This window comes from Danio rerio, chromosome 19 (genome assembly GCF_052040795.2).
Source record: "Danio rerio strain M-AB ecotype USA chromosome 19, GRCz13ab, whole genome shotgun sequence".
Lineage (NCBI taxonomy): Eukaryota > Metazoa > Chordata > Actinopteri > Cypriniformes > Danionidae > Danio > Danio rerio.
Window position 1 is genome coordinate 15,307,044 of NC_141039.2, and position 20,457 is coordinate 15,327,500.

Here is a 20,457-nt window from a genome sequence, read left to right on the forward strand (position 1 = left end):
TTAAACTGTTTATCCTTTTAATTTGTCCAAAATATATATATAACTTTACAAAGATTTAAATGTAAAACATATAAACTGTAAAATACATCCATTTATTAATGGTTTCTCTATTTTTGTGATTTTTTTTCCAAGTTGTTTATGGTTATAAATTAGGCCACATTATGGGACCTTTGTTTCTGTTCTGACGACTTTTGGTGTTGAAAATTGCAGGTTAACAAATTAACTTTTATTGTCATTTTAATCATTTGACTATAAGATTATGAGAAGTCATATATAGAGAATTAGGCCATAAAAATCAGAAAGGGTAACTAAATTTCTGTGTCCGTGCCATCAGAATGACAAGTCAAATTAGTCATTGTCAATACATCAGTGTACTCTGAAGCGGTGTTCTGATGTAAACTATGGCAAATTTTTATTTGTTTAATTATAAATTTATTGTTTTGTTTTTTTAGTTTGTACTGTAATTTGTTGACAGATCATGTCAATGTGATACTGAAAGGAAAAGACAGCATTGCATAGCGCAAAAAAAAGTAAAAATGTGAACATAGGATAATCTCGTTTGAGATGCACCTTCAAAAGAAAACGATTCACCTGAGAAAAATTGACCAATTGTAGACAGATTTAGAAAATAAAGTCTAATGGAAATGTATATAAAAATGCATTATGACAAAATATTGTGACAACTTCAGTCATTAAGATGCCATGAACAAGTGATTGAATGTTGTGGGTGGTGAGACTATAACAGAGACCAAAATAATGAATTCTGATCAACATGACATATGCAATTGATAGTGTGGGAAACATCAGAGAATTGCACATAATCATTTGCATGGATGTACAAACGCATTTGCAACTTGTTCAAAGGAATGAGAAACTGCTTTTCTGACATGCACAAGTGACACAATGATGATCTGAAGATTGAACAAGTAGTTTTGAGAAAATCAATTCTGATCTGAGAAATGGACAAGAGCGGCTGAGAAAAACTGTCCCAGCACCAGTCCAGAGTAAATCACTTTAAGCTATTACAAATGTTAATAAAAGTCACTTTTTACATCCACAGTTGTTGGTGGAAAGATCGAGGTAAATAATGTAATTCAAAAGCATACATAAATGAATATGGAAAAAATTTAATTGAATTATCAGCATTTGAAGTGAATCAAAACGTTTCTTTAAAGTTGTCCTGAAAGTGGTTCTTGTTTTAGGAAAACATTGTTGAACCTTTTTTTTTTTTTGTTCAATTCAAATGTTGACTACTGTAGCCTATATACAGTTAAAGTAATTAGCCCAACTGTTAAATTTTAATTCTTTTAAAAATATTTCTCAAGTGTTGTTTAATGGAGAGTAAGAATTTATCCACACATCTAGAGCTGAAGTCAGTATTATTGGCCCCCATTTGATTTTTTTTTTTCCCTTATTTAAATATTTCCCAAATGATGTTTAACAGAGCAAGGACATTTTCACTGTATGTCTGATAATATTTTTTCTTCTGGAGAAAGTCTGATTTGTTTTATTTCGGCTAAAAATAAAGCAGTTTTTAATTTTTTAAACACCATTTTAAGGTCAGAATTATTAGCCCCTTCAAGCTATATATTTTTTCGCTAGTCTACAGAACAAACCAACATTAACTGCACTAATTACCCTAATCTGCCTAGTTAACCTTATTAATAACTAATAGTTAAGCCTTTAAATGTCACTTTAAGCTAAATATTAGTGACTTGAAAAGTATAGTCAAATATTATTTATTGTCATTATGGCAAAGATGAAATAAATAATTATTTTATCATTAAATCTCTTATAAATGAGTTATTAGACATAAGTTATTAAAACTATTATGATTAGAAATGTAAAAAATGAAAAAAATAAATAAATAAATAGGGGGCTAATAATTTAAAAATTCTGACTTCAACTGCAAACATGAAGAATAACTAATTTCTTTTAGCATTGCCATACTATTTTACTAGTTATTGTGCTAGCGTTCAGCTTTTTAAAGTCTTAACTTGAATAATTTGGTTGGATGTTTTATTTGTAGCAAGTCGGAAAAAGAAATTCTAGAAGGGGGCTAATATTGAACTTCAACTTGTTTTAAAAAAAATTAAAAATAGCTTTTTTAGCCAAAAATAAAATTAAATAAAATGTAAATAAAACATAAATATCATATAGGAAATGCTGTGAAAATGTCTTAGCTCTGATAAACATCTCCTCACTGTTAAAAAGTCCTGGTTTCCTTAAATGTTTTAAGCTGAATCAAATGAACCTTATGAGTCCCTTAACTTATATTATGTTAAACTGAATTATAAAACATGATTAACTTATTTTAACAAGTTACAGTAAACTAACAACATATGCTGTCAGGACTAATTGATCATGTTTTTTTTTACAATGTCGGGAAATAAACAGTTGAAGTCAGAATTATTATTAATCAATGTGTTCTATTATTTATATTATTATCCCATCCCCCCCCCCATTTCTGTTTAACGAAGAGACGAATTTTCCAACAGATTTCTAAACATAATAGTTTTAATAATTCATTTCTAATAACTGATTTATTTTATCTTTGCCATGATGGCAGTAAATATTATTTGACTAGATATTTTTCAAGACACTTCTATACAGCTTAAAGTGCCATTTAAAGGCCTAACTAGGTTAATTAGGTTAACTAGGCAGGTTAGGGTAATTAGGCAAGTTATAACTATGTAGACTATCGGGGAAAAATAGCTTAAAGAGGCTAATAATTTTGACCTTAAAATGTTTTTAAAAAAATGTAAAACTGTTTTTACTTAAGCCAAAATAAAACAAATCAGGCTTTCTCCTTAAGAAAAAAAATATTATCAGACATGTAAAAATTGCCTTGCTCTGTTAAACATCATTTGGGAAATATTTAAATAAGAATTTCAAAGGTGGGCTAATAATTCTGACTTCAACTGTATATATAAAAGATAATATAAACATTTCTCAGGAGGGCTATTACTTTTGCCCTCAACTGTACTTACAGAATAAGTACTGATTTCTCTAGAGTAAAACGAGAGCTGAGAGGCAGTTATTCGTCACCCAGGCTTGATTGTATATTTGGTATCACTGCTAATGGTCTGAGCGGAGCGTGCAGTTTGTTAACATCTCTTTTGGACATCGTGTGACTGTCTACGGCTGTAGTGGCTCCTTCATCATGATGGTGAGAGTGTCTGTCAGCTGCATTAACTCCTGCAAACTAGCAAGTGTTTGTTGTATGTGAAATGGCACATATGTTTCCTAAAACTTAATAGTAACTTTGCTTCTTGTAGGCAGTTTCACAGCTCGCTCGTCAGAACTGTCGACAAACATTTGAGGATGTTTAGCACAAGAGCAGCACGGAGATATGGTTCACATTTAAATTGGTTTGTTTCAAGACCCTTCATAAAATACATCTTGTGAATTGTTCTTTGGAGGTTGTAATGTATATGGAGAGTTCATGCTCTTTTTGGGGCATTAAAGAAGAAACACATATTCACCTATTTTTCTTCCAGTCAAAAGAAAAACTCATATATTAGTAAATGACCTTATTAACTTTTTATTTCCTTTTTATTAATACTTTTTATTAATTTTATTTTATTTACTGAAATTCTTATATTCACAGCAAAAATTGTCAAACATACAGCCTTATTTGTCGCATTAAAGTAAAATATTTTGGTAATGTCAAGGATTATTTTGGCAATGTCACAGATGATCAAGTCTTTTCTCTGTACTTTTTTATCTTGTTTGTTTTCTTTTATTTGTATTTTACATGTATTTGTATTTATTTGTTAAGTTACTACAATATATTTTTTTCATTTCTGACTAAAGTCTTGTCGTAATGAAGTAATGACTTCTAGTTGATCATTTGGTATCAGAAGTGGCTTATATAAAAGGCAAAAGCCTCTAGAAAACACTTTTTTTTCACCAAAATAATATGATCTTGTCTTGATTTTTTTATAATTTAATTGGGACAGTAAGATCTGAATTCACTTAGAGAAAACTCTTGTCACTAAACAGAAATAATGTACAGTATAGAATATAAAGTCATTGTGCAGTGGAAAAAAGGATTAATAAAGTGCGTGACTCCCATGAGTTTGGAGGACTGCATCCATACATCTCTACAATGACTCAAATAACTTATTTTATAAGTCATCTGGAGAAAGCATTCTTAGGATTCACAGAGTTCATCAAGATAATTTGGATTCATCTTCAATGCCTCCTCCTTTATCTTACCCCTGACAAGCTTAATAATGTGGTGAAATAATCTAGTAAATAGGCTGGCCAACCCTCCAAACCCTATCCTGCTGAAAAATATCCCCTCTTTTGTGGTTTGAAATGTAATGGGCAGCATAAATGTCTCGACACCTCACCTCACAACAGGTTGTTGATGTCCTCTCTGCAGATCTCTCACACGCCACCAAACTGAATGTAACCCCAAACCAAGATTTTTCCTTCACCAATCTTAACTGATTTCTGTGAGAATCTTGAGTCCATGCAGGTTCCAATAGGTCTTCTGCAGTATTTGTGATGATTGGCATGCAGTCCAACAGATGATCCATCAGAAAAATCGACTTTCTGCCACTTTTTAAATAATAAACTAAAAGTCAAGTAATTAATAGTTGCTTTTACAACTTAGATCGATGACAGGACTTTTGTCAGGTAGTGTGTACTGTAGATTCAGTTCATTGTGCATGTTTTTTGTTTAAAGCGTTAAAAGTGTATACAGAGAGACTTTAGCAGACTGTTGATTTGACAATGTTTATGTAAACTGCATATAAAAAAATTAAATGGAAAAAAGTTGTAAACTATAGAGATTATTGCCGCGTTTATCATAGATTGTAGATTATTTTACAAAAAAAATACTTAATCTCATTATCTGTTGTGTTATTTATTGATTTATTTCAGTTCACTATATAGTAAGGTCTATACAGTGCACCTGGAAAGTATTCATAGCGCTTCACTTTTTCCATTTTTTTATATTACAGCCTTATTCCAAAATGGATTCAATTAATTTAATTCCTCAAAATTCTACACACAATAGCCCATAATGACAATGTGAAAAAAAAAGATTTTTTTGAAATTGGTGCAAATTTATTAAAAATAAAAAACCTGAAAAATCACATTTACAGAAGTATTCACGGCTTTTGCTCAATACTTTGTATATGCAGCTTTGGCAGCAATTACAGCCTCAAGTCTTTCTGAATATGATCCCACAAGCTTGGCACACCAGTCTTTGGGAATTTTTGCCCAGTCCTCTTTGCGGTACTTCTCAAGCTCTATCAGGTTGGATGGGAAGCGACGGTGTACAGCCATTTTCAGATTTTCTATGCTCTGGCTGGGCCACTCAAGCACATTAACAGAGTTGTTGTGAAGCCACTCCACTGATATTTTTGGCGATGTGCTTTGGGTCATTGTCCTTGGAAGATGAACCGTTGCCCCAGTCTAAAGTTAAGAGCACTCTGAAGCAGGTTTTCATTCAGGATGTCTCTGTGCATTGCAGCATTCATCTTTCCCTCAATCTTGACTAGTCTTCCAATTCCTGAAAAAACATCCCCATAGCATAGATGCTGCCTCCACCATGCTTCACTGTAGGGATGGTATTAGCCTGGTGAGGAGCGGTGCCTGCTTTTCTCTAAACGTATCACCTGGCATTCACTACAAAGAGTTAAATTTTTGTCTCATCAGACCAAAGAATTTAGTTTCTTATGGTCTGAGAGTCCCTTAGATGCTTTTTGGCAAACTCCAGACGGGGACTGGCTTCTGTCTGGCCAATCTACTATACAGGCCTGATTGGTGGATTGCTGCACAGATGGTTGTTCTTCCGTAAGGTTGTATTCTCTACACAGAAGAATGCTGGAGTTCAGACAGAGAGACCATTGGGTCATTGGTCACCACCCTGACTAAGGCCCTTCTCCCCTAATCACTCAGCTTAGATGACCGGCCAGCTCTAGAAAGAGTCCTGGTGGTTCCAAACATCTTCCACTTCAGATCAAGGAAGCCACTGTGCTTAGTGGAACTTTCAGAGCAGCAGAAAATTTTCTGTAACCTTCCCTAGCCTTGTGCCTCGAGACAATCCTATCTCTGAGGTCTACAGACAATTCTTTTGTCTTCATGCTTGGTTTGTGCTTTGACATGCACTGTCAACCCTGGGACCTTATATAGACAGGTGGATGTCTACTTCAAATCATGTCCAATCAACCTAATTTACCATAGACAGACAGACTTACTGACAGACAGACAGACAGACAGACAGACAGACAGACAGAGACAGATAGATAGATACATAGGCAGGCAGACAGACAGATAGATAGACAGATACCAAAGTGGTCACATCAGTGATTCTTCAGTGCTGTTGAGAGAGAGAGAGAGAGAGAGAGAGAGAGAGAGAGAGCGAGAGAGAGCTAGAGCTCTATAGCTGGAAGCTGCTGTATGTGTTGTGTTCTCTCAGCTGAGCAGTGGCTCAGAGGTCTGCAGGTTGCTCAGCTCTCAGTAATGTCTCACCCAGGTACCAGAATTTCTTCATTAACGGAGGCACACAGACATCAGAGGGTGAAGTGGGTTTGTGTGGGGGTGAAGGCCAGGAGAGATGATGGGCAAACACTCGTTCACCGCGGCCCGCTCCAGACTTCATGACTTGTTTTTGGCAGCAGAGAGCCATAACTCATCCACAAACCCTCGCATTCAGACTCGCCAATATAACCCGAGTGTTTACCCAGCCATGACTGCACCGATACCGGGAAATAGAAGATGCTTTGGCATTGTTGATGGAAAAACAGACATAGACTGTCATTCTCTATATTTTGTCCTTTGGGAAAACTGAGTAATATTACACTTTAATCATAGACTGAAACACATCACATTTGGATCCCATTTTAATTATTTATTTATGTAAAATATAAGGTGCTTGTGTAAAATATAATCTGCTTTCGGGTCCATTTTGACACAAGGGAAGTACAAACAAAATTCTACAAAAGTTGTATTTATTAACCACTTAGACTCCGGTGATATTTTGGGATTTCCTAAACTTTCCTAAACCTAAACTTAAAAGCTTCCCAAATCCACATGCAGAGGTGTAAATGCAAAAATTTGGTATAATTTAAAAAGAAAAATCCTTAGAATTTTCATAAAACACTATTGAAAGTGTTTAAATGACTGTATATGTTGTCTGTGTTATAAAAAACACCTAAAAAAAAGAGGCGGTTTTTGTATTTTTTTTTTTATAAACTCAAATTTGTAAGTATACCTTTTAGGTTCTGTGTGGTCTAGGTTGCTGTAATTAATTTCGGTGGTTCCTGCACATGTCTGTAAAGATAGGAAAAAAGAAAAATGTCTCTACCATAATCTATGCAAAAGTTATTGTATTCCAACTGATGAGAGGTGCTATACAAGCCAAAGGTATCAATCGTTGTTTTCATATTTCACTATTCTTTTGTTTGATCAAACATAATTCACTGTGGTTGGACCACGTCAGACATAAAAAAGGATTACTTATGCACATCACCTCAAAAACAGACGAGAAATGGCCCTGAAGCATAAGCGTCAGAGATAAGGTCAGCATAAGGTAAGAGATGGGAGCTGTCTGTCCTATCTGGGGCTGCTTAGTGATCATAAATGTATTGTTTTCACTTCTGTGCCAGGGTAACACCATGATTCATTCGACAACTGTTTGATATGTGAATATAATTCAGTAAAAAGAATGCTAGAACCGTATGAGCAACGATAAGAGCTTTCATTTGAGCTATAACTTGTGCATGTGTCATATATGAAACATATAAAAAAATGTGAAAATTAACCAATGTTCAATACCCAGCTCGGATATCCAAAATACTGTGTATTTAAGTGTAAATACCTTTTATAAAGTAGAATAAAAACCAAAGTGATTCATGTGATGCATGATGTGCATAAAATATAGATTCTACACTTTCAAATGAAACCACTTAAGGGGGTCTGGTGCAATGCTAGCCCTTTAAATCTTCTATTGAAAGTCAATGATGCGGAGTTTAACTGGTTAAGGCAACAAAACATTATAAGTTTATGCCTGCTCACAAACCATTGCTCACAAATATATGATTTTTTTAGAAGTAAATGTATTTATGTGGGTTTCATAAAATTGGACTGTAAGCACCAACAGTTTCCAAATTATTGGATTGTGAGTTAAATTTAATTTGCCAAATTGACAGAACTGTTTGTATGTATGGAGTGTCCACTGTCATATTAGAGTGATATTAACATAAGTCTTTGTTTTGAAATGTACTGATGTTAAAATAGGTCCCAAATCCCAGTGATTTTGAGGCTCACCACAACGTGACGTAGGAGTGCGGTTTCCCCGCCTACCGAATTGATTAATTTGTATAACAAAATGTACAGTTGAAGTCAGAATAATTAGCCCCTCATTTCTAATAACTGATTTATTTTTTCTTTGCCGTGATGACAGTAAATAATATTTGACTAGATATTTTTCAAGACACTACTATACAGCTTAAAGTGACATTTATAGGGTTAACTATAGGTTAATTAGGTTAACTAGGCAGGTTAGGGTAATTAGGCAAGTTATTGTATTACGAAAAAAAACATTGCCTAAAGGGGGCTAATAATTTTGTCCTTAAAATGGTGTTTGAAAAATTAAAAAGTGCTTTTATTCTAGTCGAAAGAAAACAGTATTTAACTTAAATAAACATTTAACACAGCTACAATTGACTTAAACACTAAAATGGGCAAATTCTAGAGGCTCTAATAAATAATCTGATGGGTTTTTGAGCCGAAACTTTACAGACACATTCTGGAGACACCAAAGGCTTATCCTACATTTTGTAAAAGGGATAAAACAGGTGCCCTTTAATATAAGCTAATAAGCCATTTAAATCACAATGATTTTAGACTTCTTTCGTTAAATTGTTTTAACTGGATAATCTTCTTACAGTGCATTTGTAACCCCCATAAAATAGTATTAAATAACATTTTCATCATCTATTTTTAAATTAAGACCATGGTGTTTATATTCAATAACATTTCTTTTATGAGCAAATGAGCAATATCTCAAATGTTCAGAATGGGATAGTATTCTTACATTATTATTACTACATTTTCTAAAATTGTATAAATTAATCTTTTAAGACATTTTTTAGCCTTGTACATAAACTATAGACATGCACAAACTGTTTAATCAAGTTTAGGAGATTATCCACAGTACTAAAACCTTCCCAGGAAATGGCTAGTGGCTAATGTATAATAAACACATAATTCCAATACCCTTCTTCTCAGTATCACGCAATGTTAGCTGTGTTAACAAACAAACTAAGGCCTGCTGATCTCCATATGGAAGAAGTGGACACAAACAGCACACTTCTGAACACAATCATGTGGTTTGTCCTCTCAGTGAGGGGTCCCGCAGGCCGTCCCCTCCTCACCTGAGTGCCGAGCACACTTTCAACAGCGCTTTCAGAAGAAGAAAAACACACTCAATCAGTCTCTTATTAACAAGGATCAACATAGGCAGGCTGTGTGTGTATCAAATTGATTTTACCATTTGTTGATGATTAAACAACAATCAACCAATCAGATTTCACAGACAGTTTAGAGCTTCTGTTAAATTTAGTCTTTCACCATTGGACACGAATAGGAGTTTTTAAATAGCTTCAGGACAACTTTGACAAAAGGTTTTGACCCGTTTCAGATGTTTACTACTGTCCAACCAACATGCACTCAACAACTAGAAAATACCCATAATGAATTTTCGCGTCTTACCACAAGATGGCGTCCTTAGCTGAATTCTTTCAGTGAAAGTTTCAAAATAAAATATTATTTAAATAAAGTAACGTTTGTATACGTGACAGATATCAAAACACTTTCTTTCAATATTAATAGACAGCTCATCTAGTGTTAAGTAAAATTGACAGGGAGTAAGAAGTTTAAAATCTAATCTGTTTGATGGATTCATCAACTATCAAAGAACAAACAAAAAGACATCCTGTCTGCTGCAGTGCTCGAATTCACTCGCTTTTTTCCACTTTTAATCACTCTTTCGAGTGTACTAGGCTAATTAGGGAATAGTGAATGAGAATGATTTTAGATACAGCTATGATTACTTCTTCATTGTATCTCATGATTATTCACACATATGATTACTTTTATCTGATTTTATGGATATTTCTGCTGTAAAAAATAAATAAATAAATAAAAATAAAAATAAAATTGCTTAAACCAGCCTAGCCGGTTTTAACTGATTTACCAGCCTGGTTTTAAAGGGGTCTTGGCCATCCCATGCTTGTTTCCAGCCATTTCCAGCCTGGTCTTAGCTAGTCAGTGTGGGAGATGACCAACTAAAACCAGCCTGACCAGCCTAGCTTGGCTGGGAGAAGCTAGTTTTCAGGCTGGTGAAGCTAGTTTTAGCTGGTCATTTTCCAGCCTGACCTGGTAGGACCAGGCTGTAAATAGCTGGAAACCAGTCTGGAAATGGTAAAACCCCCTCTCAAACCAGGTCGACCAGCTAAAATATCTTAGGCTGGTTTAAGCTGTTTTATTTTCCTAGCAGAGATGTTATTAGTTTGTTCAGGTTTGGAGGTAGGGATTAGGTTTGGAACATATATTTTACAGGATTAAAGTTTAAGGATCAACAAAAATGTTGACAGGAGCATATCTAACTCAGACAAGTGCTTCAAACTCATCTGTGATCACTACAAGCATTTGAAGAAACAAAATAGCAAAAGCACAAATTTTTAAAACAAACTTTGAAATATAAATCTACATATGAATGTCAATGTCATCATCTATTTGGGCCGTGTTGTTGGTTAATTTGACTTTATGTTTCCTATAGAGCTCCTTCACCTATGAACTTGACAACTGACCACACAACCATCAAAAAATCCATAATTGAGTTTTTTTAGATTGCTGAACAGTTGTTATTCACTCCTGAATTGTTGTTTTTTAAATATTTCCCTAATGCTGTTTACCAGGGATATTGTTATGATCGATCTAAAAACTTTTATAAAATATTTTAAATATTTATATTTTACAGGGGTGAGGCAGTGGCGCAGTAGGTAGTGCTGTCGCCTCACAGCAAGAAGGTCGCTGGGTCGCTGGTTCGAATCTTGGCTCAGTTGGTGTTTCTGTGTGGAGTTTGCATGTTCTCCCTGCCTTCGCGTGGGTTTCCTCTGGGTGCTCCGGTTTCCCCCACAGTCCAAAGACATGCAGTACAGGTGAATTGGGTTGGCTAAATTGTCCGTAGTGTGTGTGGATGTTTCCCAGAGATGGGTTGCGGCTGGAAGGGCATCCGCTGCATAAAAACCTGCTGGATAAGTAGGTGGTTCATTCCGCTGTGGCGACCCTGGATTAATAAAGGGACTAAGCCGACAAGAAAATTAATGAATGAATGAATATTTTACAGGAGGGCTAATATTTTCTAGTAAAACAAAAAATATATATATTATATAATATATAATGTATTATAGGTATGTAGAGCAGTATATTATACAGTCTATTCTCCTTCTTCTTCTTCTTGTTATCATTATTATTATTATTATTATTATTATTATTATTAGTAGTAGTAGTAGTAGTAGTAGTAATAGTATAATAAAGTGAATTTAAATTATATACAATTCTGTCCTCTGAATGTTTTAGTGGTCACATTTTTTTCCACAAAAATTTGAGACAATGTGTTTGAGGATTATGCAAATAAAACAATTTTTTTTTTTTTTTACAAACTAAGATTATGGGAGGAAGACACATTGATTTTAGTCTGCACAGTCCCTAAAATTCATTATTTAATTGAAGTAAAAGTTCTATTGTTTTACAAAAAAAAAAAAGTAATAATGATAAATGTAGATGTGCAAATGGCCTTCTGTTTATCAAATGATGTTCTTTCCTTGTTAATTATATCATGTTCATCATTTATTTAAAAAATGAAGCTGAGTTTTCTATTCCATGATAATGCACTCTTATCAGCTCTAAAAAAAAGTCAATCAATGTTAATGTTCTGTTACTTTACTTTAAGAAAATGACAATAACTTATTTGCCATAAAAGTGAAATGACTGAAATGCACTCAAGAGCCTGAGAAAAATGCTCATTTTAGAACAATTCAGACTGCAGGTTTTTAAAAGTTTTGTATCCGAACTCTGTGTAATATCAACTATTTGTACAGCATCGGCACATTTCCAGAATGTTTGCTAAATTTACTTGTGATATTTGTTTATTAATCAGAATAATTTATTTAATACTTTATCTTCATATAGTGAGAAACCTGTTCATTGTGCTTACATAACCATCTTTGGCTCATAACAAAGTGCTTTTCATTGCAGCGTCTGAGAGACTTCAGACCTTCACACTCTTCAGACAGAGAACTATTTAGAAAAACTAACTTTCATGGGCTGCGCTCTTTACACTGGACACACACACACATACACACACACACACAGCTGGCGGTCACATTGCTCCTTCATTATTGTTTGCCTGTGTCCCTATGACCCTGCAAGCTTCATTTACACCACAGTGTTGAGTGTTCAATCACTGACCTGACATCAGCAGCTTCAGTCCCTCCTGACGCATTCACATACACTTTCAGTTCAGTTCAGAAGAGATTTAATACAGAGGATAATCCAGTCATTAGTGCCTATTTGTAAAAGAAAAATAATAATAATATTATTAATAAGAAGAAGAGGAAGAAGGAGAAGAAGAAAACAAAGTATAAATCATTAAAAGTAGTACTGCTACTACCGTTATTACTTATAATTATCACTTATCTTAATTATAATTTCTATATCATTTAAAACTACATAATAATAATAATAATAATAATAATAATAATAATAATGAAAATGAAGTATGAATCAATCAGGGGTGCGTTTCCAAAAATAATTGTTAGCCAACTAAGGTCGCAAGTTGTGTCGTTACAAACATAGTTGGTTGGTTTGCCAAATCTGTCGTTCCAACAAACCATCACAAACTTCTATGCTTGCAACTACACATCTGGGGCTTTGGTTAAAAACATAGTTCCTGGCTGTGTTCTATTCCCAGTTATCCCCCTATGTCCTATTCATTTAGAACATGCAAACTCCACACAGAAATGCCAACTGACCCAGCCGAGGCTCGAACCAGCGACTTGCTGTATGGCGACAGCACTACCTACTGTGCCACTACATCGCCCTATATATATATATATATATATATATATATATATATATATATATATATATATATATATATATATATATGTATATATATATATATATATATATATATATATATATATATATATATATATATATATATATATGTATATATATATATATATATGTATATATATATATATATATATATATATATATATATATATATATATATATATATATATATATATATATATATATATATATATATATATATATATATATATATATATATATATATATATATATATTTATATATATATATATATATATATATATACATATATATATGTGTATATATATATATATATATATATATATATATATATATATGTATATGTATATATATATATATATATATATATATATATATATATATATATATATATAACTGTTGTCAATCGATAAAAAAATTAACTAATTAATCACACTTTTTTATTAATCGCGATTAATCACATTTAAAAGACTGAAATTTGTAATTTTGACTATACAAATGTAAAATAATTTAAACGCAAGACAAAAACTATTTAAATTCAAAATATATTTGTTTATTAGAATTTTTGTTTAACTTGTGACAGAGATTTCTTCATGTAAACAACATACCCACAATAAACCATCAAGATCCTGGCTTTACAGTCTTATTTATTACAAAAATAAAAACACAAGCATGTAGTTGTCTTTTGAATTTTAAAACAATCAATGCCAATAAAGAAAAAAATTATTTCATAGTTGGATTCTAAGTGGACTGCAAAAAATGCCAAAATACAGGAATTGCAAATATGAAAAATGGAAAATTAAAAAAACATAAATAATTGAATACAAATAATTGTACTCATTGTTAAATTGTATTGTATATACATTTTCTTTCGAATGAATTGAGCTGAGAGTGCAACGACTGACATGACTGACTTAATGTATATATATATATATATATAAATATATATATATATATTAAGTCAGTCATGTCTGTCTGTCTGTCTGTTTACTGCATTCTATTAGTTAGTAAAGAACTTTTTTTTAATCAATTTAGTCTGTGGATTAAATTTGTTTCCTGCATGGGTTAAAATTTAAATTAATTTCCTAATGACATGCGCAATGTTAATGCTGTAAAATACAGTTAGTTTACAGGTGTTTTTCTGCTTTTCTTTATGGAAGTGTTGACCATGCGTCACACAGATCTGCAGATTCTGACAAAGCGCTGTGAGAGATCATGAAGCCCCTCACATTCCCTCAATCTTATTCTCACAGCTTCACGTCTTTCTATTACAGCAACAACTGAGGGCAGATTTCATTTAACACACACCTGCTGCAGCTTCACCAGCGCATGCACAACCACACACACACATACACACACACACACACACACACGCACACACACACACACACACACACACAGCTTTATCATCCTCCACCTGCTCACACACTGACCCAAACATATCGCTCAACTATTCATCAAGATAAATCAACAATAATAGAGTAGAAGACACGAAATGCCTATTTGCTCCCAAATTATAAATGTACACAAACAGCTGGATTATTTGTCCAAATTGGGTAAAATATTTAATTATTTTAAATATTTAATTCCAAAAAAATTAACCCAGTGGTTGGTTTTGTCCAAGTGTTACTCAAAATGTTGGTTAAATGTATAATTTCATTATAAGAGAATACATGCTTAAAACATTTTGAACATGGAAATAATGGGGGAAAATATGGAAAAACAGTGATGTTTACTTTTTAAAAAAAAATTTTTTTTTTTTATTGTTAACCCAGTGATTGAGTTTGTCATTTATTTATTTATTATACATAACTGGTGAAACATTTCGGGTAAGTTTTTTTTTAATGTTTTCTTTTAAAGAAAATTATTCTGTACATCAAAATTTTAAAATATTAATAAAAAATTTAAATAGCTGCTTTCTTGTTTGTAGTTTTAAATAAAATTATTACTCCCGTCATTATTGTTTTCATAACTATTACCATTAATAATAATAATTATAATAATAATAATAAAAATAACATAAATAATTATTTTTAGTGATTTCTGAAGGATCATGTGACTCTGAAGACTCTGAAGAGTAATTAAGCTGCAAATTCATTTTTAAAATAACTGCAATAAACTACTTGGCAACGCAGTGACGCAGTAGGTAGTGCTGTTGCCTCACAACAAGAAGGTCACTGGGTTGCTGGTCCGATCCTCGGCTCAGTAGGCGTTTCTGTGTGGAGTTTGCATGTTCTCCCTGTGTTCGCGTGGGTTTCCTCCAGTTTCCCCCACAATCCAAAGACTTGCGGTACAGGTGAATTGGGTAAGCTAAATTGTCTGTAGTGTATGTGTGTGTGTGTGTGAATGTGTGTGTGTGGATGTTTCCCAGAGATGGGTTGCAACTTGAAGGGCATCCACTGCGTAAAAATGTGCTGGATAAATTGGCGGTTCATTCCGCTGTGGCAACCCCGGATTAAGAAAGGGACTAAGCTGACAAGAAACAAAATGAATCTTCTCTTCTTCTTTGCCCATAGTCCCGTATGATTGCGGGGTCGTCTCTTTGAAACAAGTCCTCCATTTAGACTTCCATATGATAACAACCATATGATATGATGTATGATAACGACTTTTTTACACATTCCGGCCAGACTGTCATCTGGGCCTGTCATCCTCATGCACTCATACACTACGGACAATTTAGCCTACCCAATTCACCTGTAGCATGTCTTTGGACTGTGGGGGAAACCGGAGCACCCGGAGGAAACCCATGCGAACGCAGGAAGAACATGCAAACTCCTCACAGAAATGCCAACTAAGCCGAGGTTCGAACCAGCGACCTTCTTGCTGTGAGGCAACAGCTCCACCTACTGCGCCTCTGCTTCGCCCCAAGAAAATGAATGAATGAATGAATGAATGAATGAATATAAACTACTTTTGACCAGTTATTTTATATTGCAATAATATTTCACAATTTAAAAATTTGTACTGTATTTTTGCTGAAATAAAAGCAGCCTTGGAGAGCAAGATAAGCTTATTTTAAAACATTTAAAAATCCCACTGACCCAAAACTTTTGACCGGTTTTAAGTTTAAACATCTTTTCTTTTCCATCAGAAACTGAAGACATTTTTACAAGCAGCAAACTTCCATTAGGAATTTTTTATTTATTTATTTAGAATTTTATGATTTAAAACGCTGGGTAAAAAAGATGAACGTTTACTCACTATTTACTTTTATGACTACTCAACTTTTATGACTTCTATTCTCTGTTGAATGCTATAGATTTTTTAAAGAAAGCTGAAAACTTTTCCATAGGAAAAAAACAACAACAAATACTATGAAAGTCAATGGTTGCCAAATGTTTTGACAAGTATGTTTTATTTTTTGTTCTTTAAAAAGTCAATAGTCTTTTCTCAAAATAGCTTTTTTGTGTTCAACAGATTAAAAAAAAAAATCTTTAAACAGGTTTGGAAAAAGCACTGTAAAAAATGCTGCGTGGGTTGCACCCAATAGATTTGTGTTGGGACAACATGAAGAAATTAAGTTAACTTATTATTATTATTATTATTATTTACAAATTTAAGTGGACTGAACACAAAACAATTAAGTTATCCTAAAAAATCCTCAAGTATTGTGTTGTTTTGACTCATTTTGAATAAGTAGTTTGAACAAACAGCAAACATCTCTTGGAGTGAGTGAAGGGTGAGTAGAATAAATGGCAGTGTATTTTTTAGGAAAGAACACCAACAAGTGTTTGACAGAAAAAAAAAAGAAATTTAATTTATTATTAAAATGACATAAATAAAACTCAAAGAGCCCAACAAATACAAATAGATAGATATGTACAAATGGTTTCTCTATAGGACGAATAGCAGACAAAACTATACGGTCACTTTTCAAAGCGTATTCACTTTCTCAAACGAAACAGCAAAGTCTGTCTTTCTCTCGTTCTACAGAAAGCACATGTAAGACTGTTACATTCTTCTGTGATACAATGAAACCGGACGTTAATTTCTATTTATTTACACACATATACACTTTTAGTGAGTCAACAGCACAATTTTGATTTTATTAATCTTTTAGATAATATTATCAAGAATAAACACTATAATTGCCCCAAAATGTATGGCTAAAATCTGATAGTTAAAGGGATAGTTAACCCAAAAACGTACTTTTACTCAATTTACTCACCCTCAAGTTGTTCCAAACTTTAAAGAGTTTCTTTCTTCTGTTGAACTAAAAAATATATTTAAAAAAATGCTGATAACCTGTAACCATTTACTTCCATAAGTAAAACAGCTTCTATGCAATGGTTACCAGTTTTGAACATTCTTCAAAATATCTTCTTTTGTGTTTAACAGAATAAAAACTTAACAATGTTTAAAACAAAGGTGAGTAAATGATGTCAAAATTTTCTTTTTTGCAAGAACTAACCCTTTAATTGATTGTCTCTCATCTTGATTGTAAATACGTATGCCTCGGTATGATACAGATGTGACTTTTATAGTAAATCAACCCGTTTTCTGATTGTCAAATCAAGAAGCTCTTCTAGATTTCCTCCTGAAGCCAAGATCAAGTCCATAACTGCAGCATCAGTCCTTAAATGTGAAGCGATCTCAGTAGCTCTGAGCCACAGGCGCCCATGATGCTGTGAGCCGGGCGATGGAGCTCTCGAACTGGGCATCTCCAACGCCAACCTCGCTTAGGCCTGGATCGTACATTGAGGAGGGAGAGGACACAGGCAGCGAGGAGGTCAGACCCGAGTAGGACATCGAAGAACCGCGTAGGAACTGAGATGTCAGGCCACCTGTAATGGAGCCCGATGCTGAGCCTGATGGGGTGAGAGTCGTCCCTGCAACTGACCACAGACTTGGGTACTGACTGTAATGCAGAAAGTCAAGTGTTAATTCATTCTGTCATAAAAGTAAAGCATAAGAGTTATTAGATGTTGAGGGCACAAACCTGGTGTTGGAGGTAGTGTTTGTGGTGTGGGCCAGGGTTCCCATCCCGCTGGAGTTGGGGATCTGCAGGGCTGACCAGCTGTCATGAGACGCAAGACTTCCGGAAGAGTTGTCCATGTAGTTATCTACAAGCAAAATGTATGACAATAAATGGACAGAAATATATATTTGCAGGATTATTAGGATTATTGATTGGAAAATGACTATGAAAGATACTTATGACTACAAAGATACTACTTTTTTAGTGTTCACACCAACAGAAAATAATTAAAAATATAAAATATGTTCAGTAGTGTCTGATTACTACATGTATGCATTGAATGATGAATATGATGCAATGTATGCATTTTGTCATCTTTCACCTTTAAACTTTTGTCATCTGTTGCATAAATTCTGACTGGCTGATTCTCAGTTTGTGAGCTGGAAAAAATTATATTGTTCCTCCATAATGACACTGTTATAATGGACTCTAATGGACATTTTATTTTCATATTTCATATATGCTTTTTTATCTAAAACAAGTTTAGAACTACATAGTTTTTGTTATATGAAAACAGGCATTTACACTGTAAAAAGTGCATGGTGGCTGCCTGGCTGGACATTTTTATCTTCTAGAACTATTTCTACCTAAAAAAAATAATTTTATTGGTATAAATGGATTTTTATATTGATTTGGTAATCCTAGGTTATATCTCATCACCCTGGAATTATAAGGTTCTATCTGCGTTCTGAATGATTTTGAGATGTTGAGCTTCAAAGTTTTTGCATTCCATAGCAAACAGTATGTGTGTGACATTTGTTTAAAATAAAAAGTCTTAAAATGTAAACAGCTTATAAAAAAACATCCCACAATGTAAATAGGTTGTAATAAGAATATGAATAATAAGAATATGTGAATAACTCAATTTTGACAAAAATGTCAGATGGAACCTTATAATTCTAAGGTGACTATATATATATATATATATATATATATATATATATATATATATATATATATATATATATATATATATATATATATATATGTATAAAAGTGTCCTTAAATGTCATTATGCATGATTACTTGCAATAACCCTAACGGTAAACCTTATTATACATAAAAATTAAAAATAAAGGTAAACACACAAATAATCATACTTTTTAAATCTTGAATAAAATTGGTAACACTATTTTTTTTTCCCCACATTTTGAGAAATTGAGTGAATTTGCTCTTACTGGTGGTAGTGCTGCGGTGGGAGTAATGGCTGGGATATGGAGCAGCTCTGTGGTTCCTCAAGCTGGAGTATCTCTCACAGTACGAACCCGAGGAGTGAACAGGGGCCCCATTGAACTGAGGAGGGCTGCTGCTGGGGCCCATGGGGCCGTTACTGGGCAGGAACCAGCCACCGACTGTTGGAGGAGGACACAAGTGTTAAATATGCTATAATACTGGGGGGAAGTTTGAGTTGTTTGCAGGATTAATGTTGCTTTACTTACGTTGTGAATATCCAGATTGCTGGTTGTCAGTGCTGTGGTCTGGGACTTCCTTGTGGTCACTTCTGTTGACAGAAACAAATCCTTTTTAGTTAACAATAAATTATTAATTATAAAATAAATTATCAAAACAGGATAAATGAATGGCTAATAATGTGTTTTTCTTTTACCTCTCTTTGGCATCGAGGAAAGCTTTGGCAAAAGGATTGTGTTTGATTTTCAGAGCGGTAATCTGAAAAAAAAGAAAAGAAAAAATCAATATGGAAAGTGCTCAATTTATGCAACATTTTGAGGAAAGAGGCAAAAGACACATCTCAAACACTCACCTCTTCATTCTGATATGCTGTGACTGCAATAAACTGTGTCTCAGGAAAAGACTGACTGCTGATCATTTTCTGAATCCCACCGACTTTCACGATGTGTATCCTGGGTTCGTATTTGTGCAATGAGTTTAACATAATCTAAAAAAAAAAAAAAAAAAAAAGTGCATTTAATATATCTAACAACTAAAAATGATGCCAATGATTTTTAAAAATAATTCTAATATTTAAAAGTCCTAAAACTTTTTATGTTTACATTATAACGTATAGGCCCATATATAATTAATCATTACCTGTCCTCCTCCGTTGAGTTTATTGGAGAGTTTGACTTTGCTGAAAGATACGGGTGCTTTCATCCAGTGCGCGCCGAAGTTGGGTGAGTCCGGGTGGATGTAGACGCAGCTCGGGCTTTGGGGTTCGGGTTTCCCACCGGGCACCCATTCACCGTTCACGTATTTCCACCGATTATTATCGGCCGCCACAAAATCCAGCAGGACCGAGTACATTGCATTAGGGTCGAGACCGGTGACACTGGCTCTGAGCACGGGAAACATTCGTCTAGAAAACAGAAGTTTG

At 33.6% G+C, this 20,457-nt stretch overlaps 1 protein-coding gene across 1 annotated transcript in view; it reads right to left on the reverse strand.

Moving 5' to 3' along the window:
- Positions 1 to 16,877: 16,877 nt before the first annotated feature.
- tbxta (T-box transcription factor Ta) overlaps positions 16,878 to 20,457 on the reverse strand; it is a gene marked incomplete at its 3' end in the record, with an annotated part of 4,111 nt that continues 531 nt past the window's right edge. Inside the window, 7 exon segments of the mRNA NM_131162.1 lie at positions 16,878 to 18,005; positions 18,087 to 18,210; positions 19,304 to 19,477; positions 19,565 to 19,626; positions 19,732 to 19,793; positions 19,888 to 20,022; positions 20,175 to 20,439. Coding sequence (NP_571237.1) covers positions 17,741 to 18,005; positions 18,087 to 18,210; positions 19,304 to 19,477; positions 19,565 to 19,626; positions 19,732 to 19,793; positions 19,888 to 20,022; positions 20,175 to 20,439 — 1,087 coding nt within the window.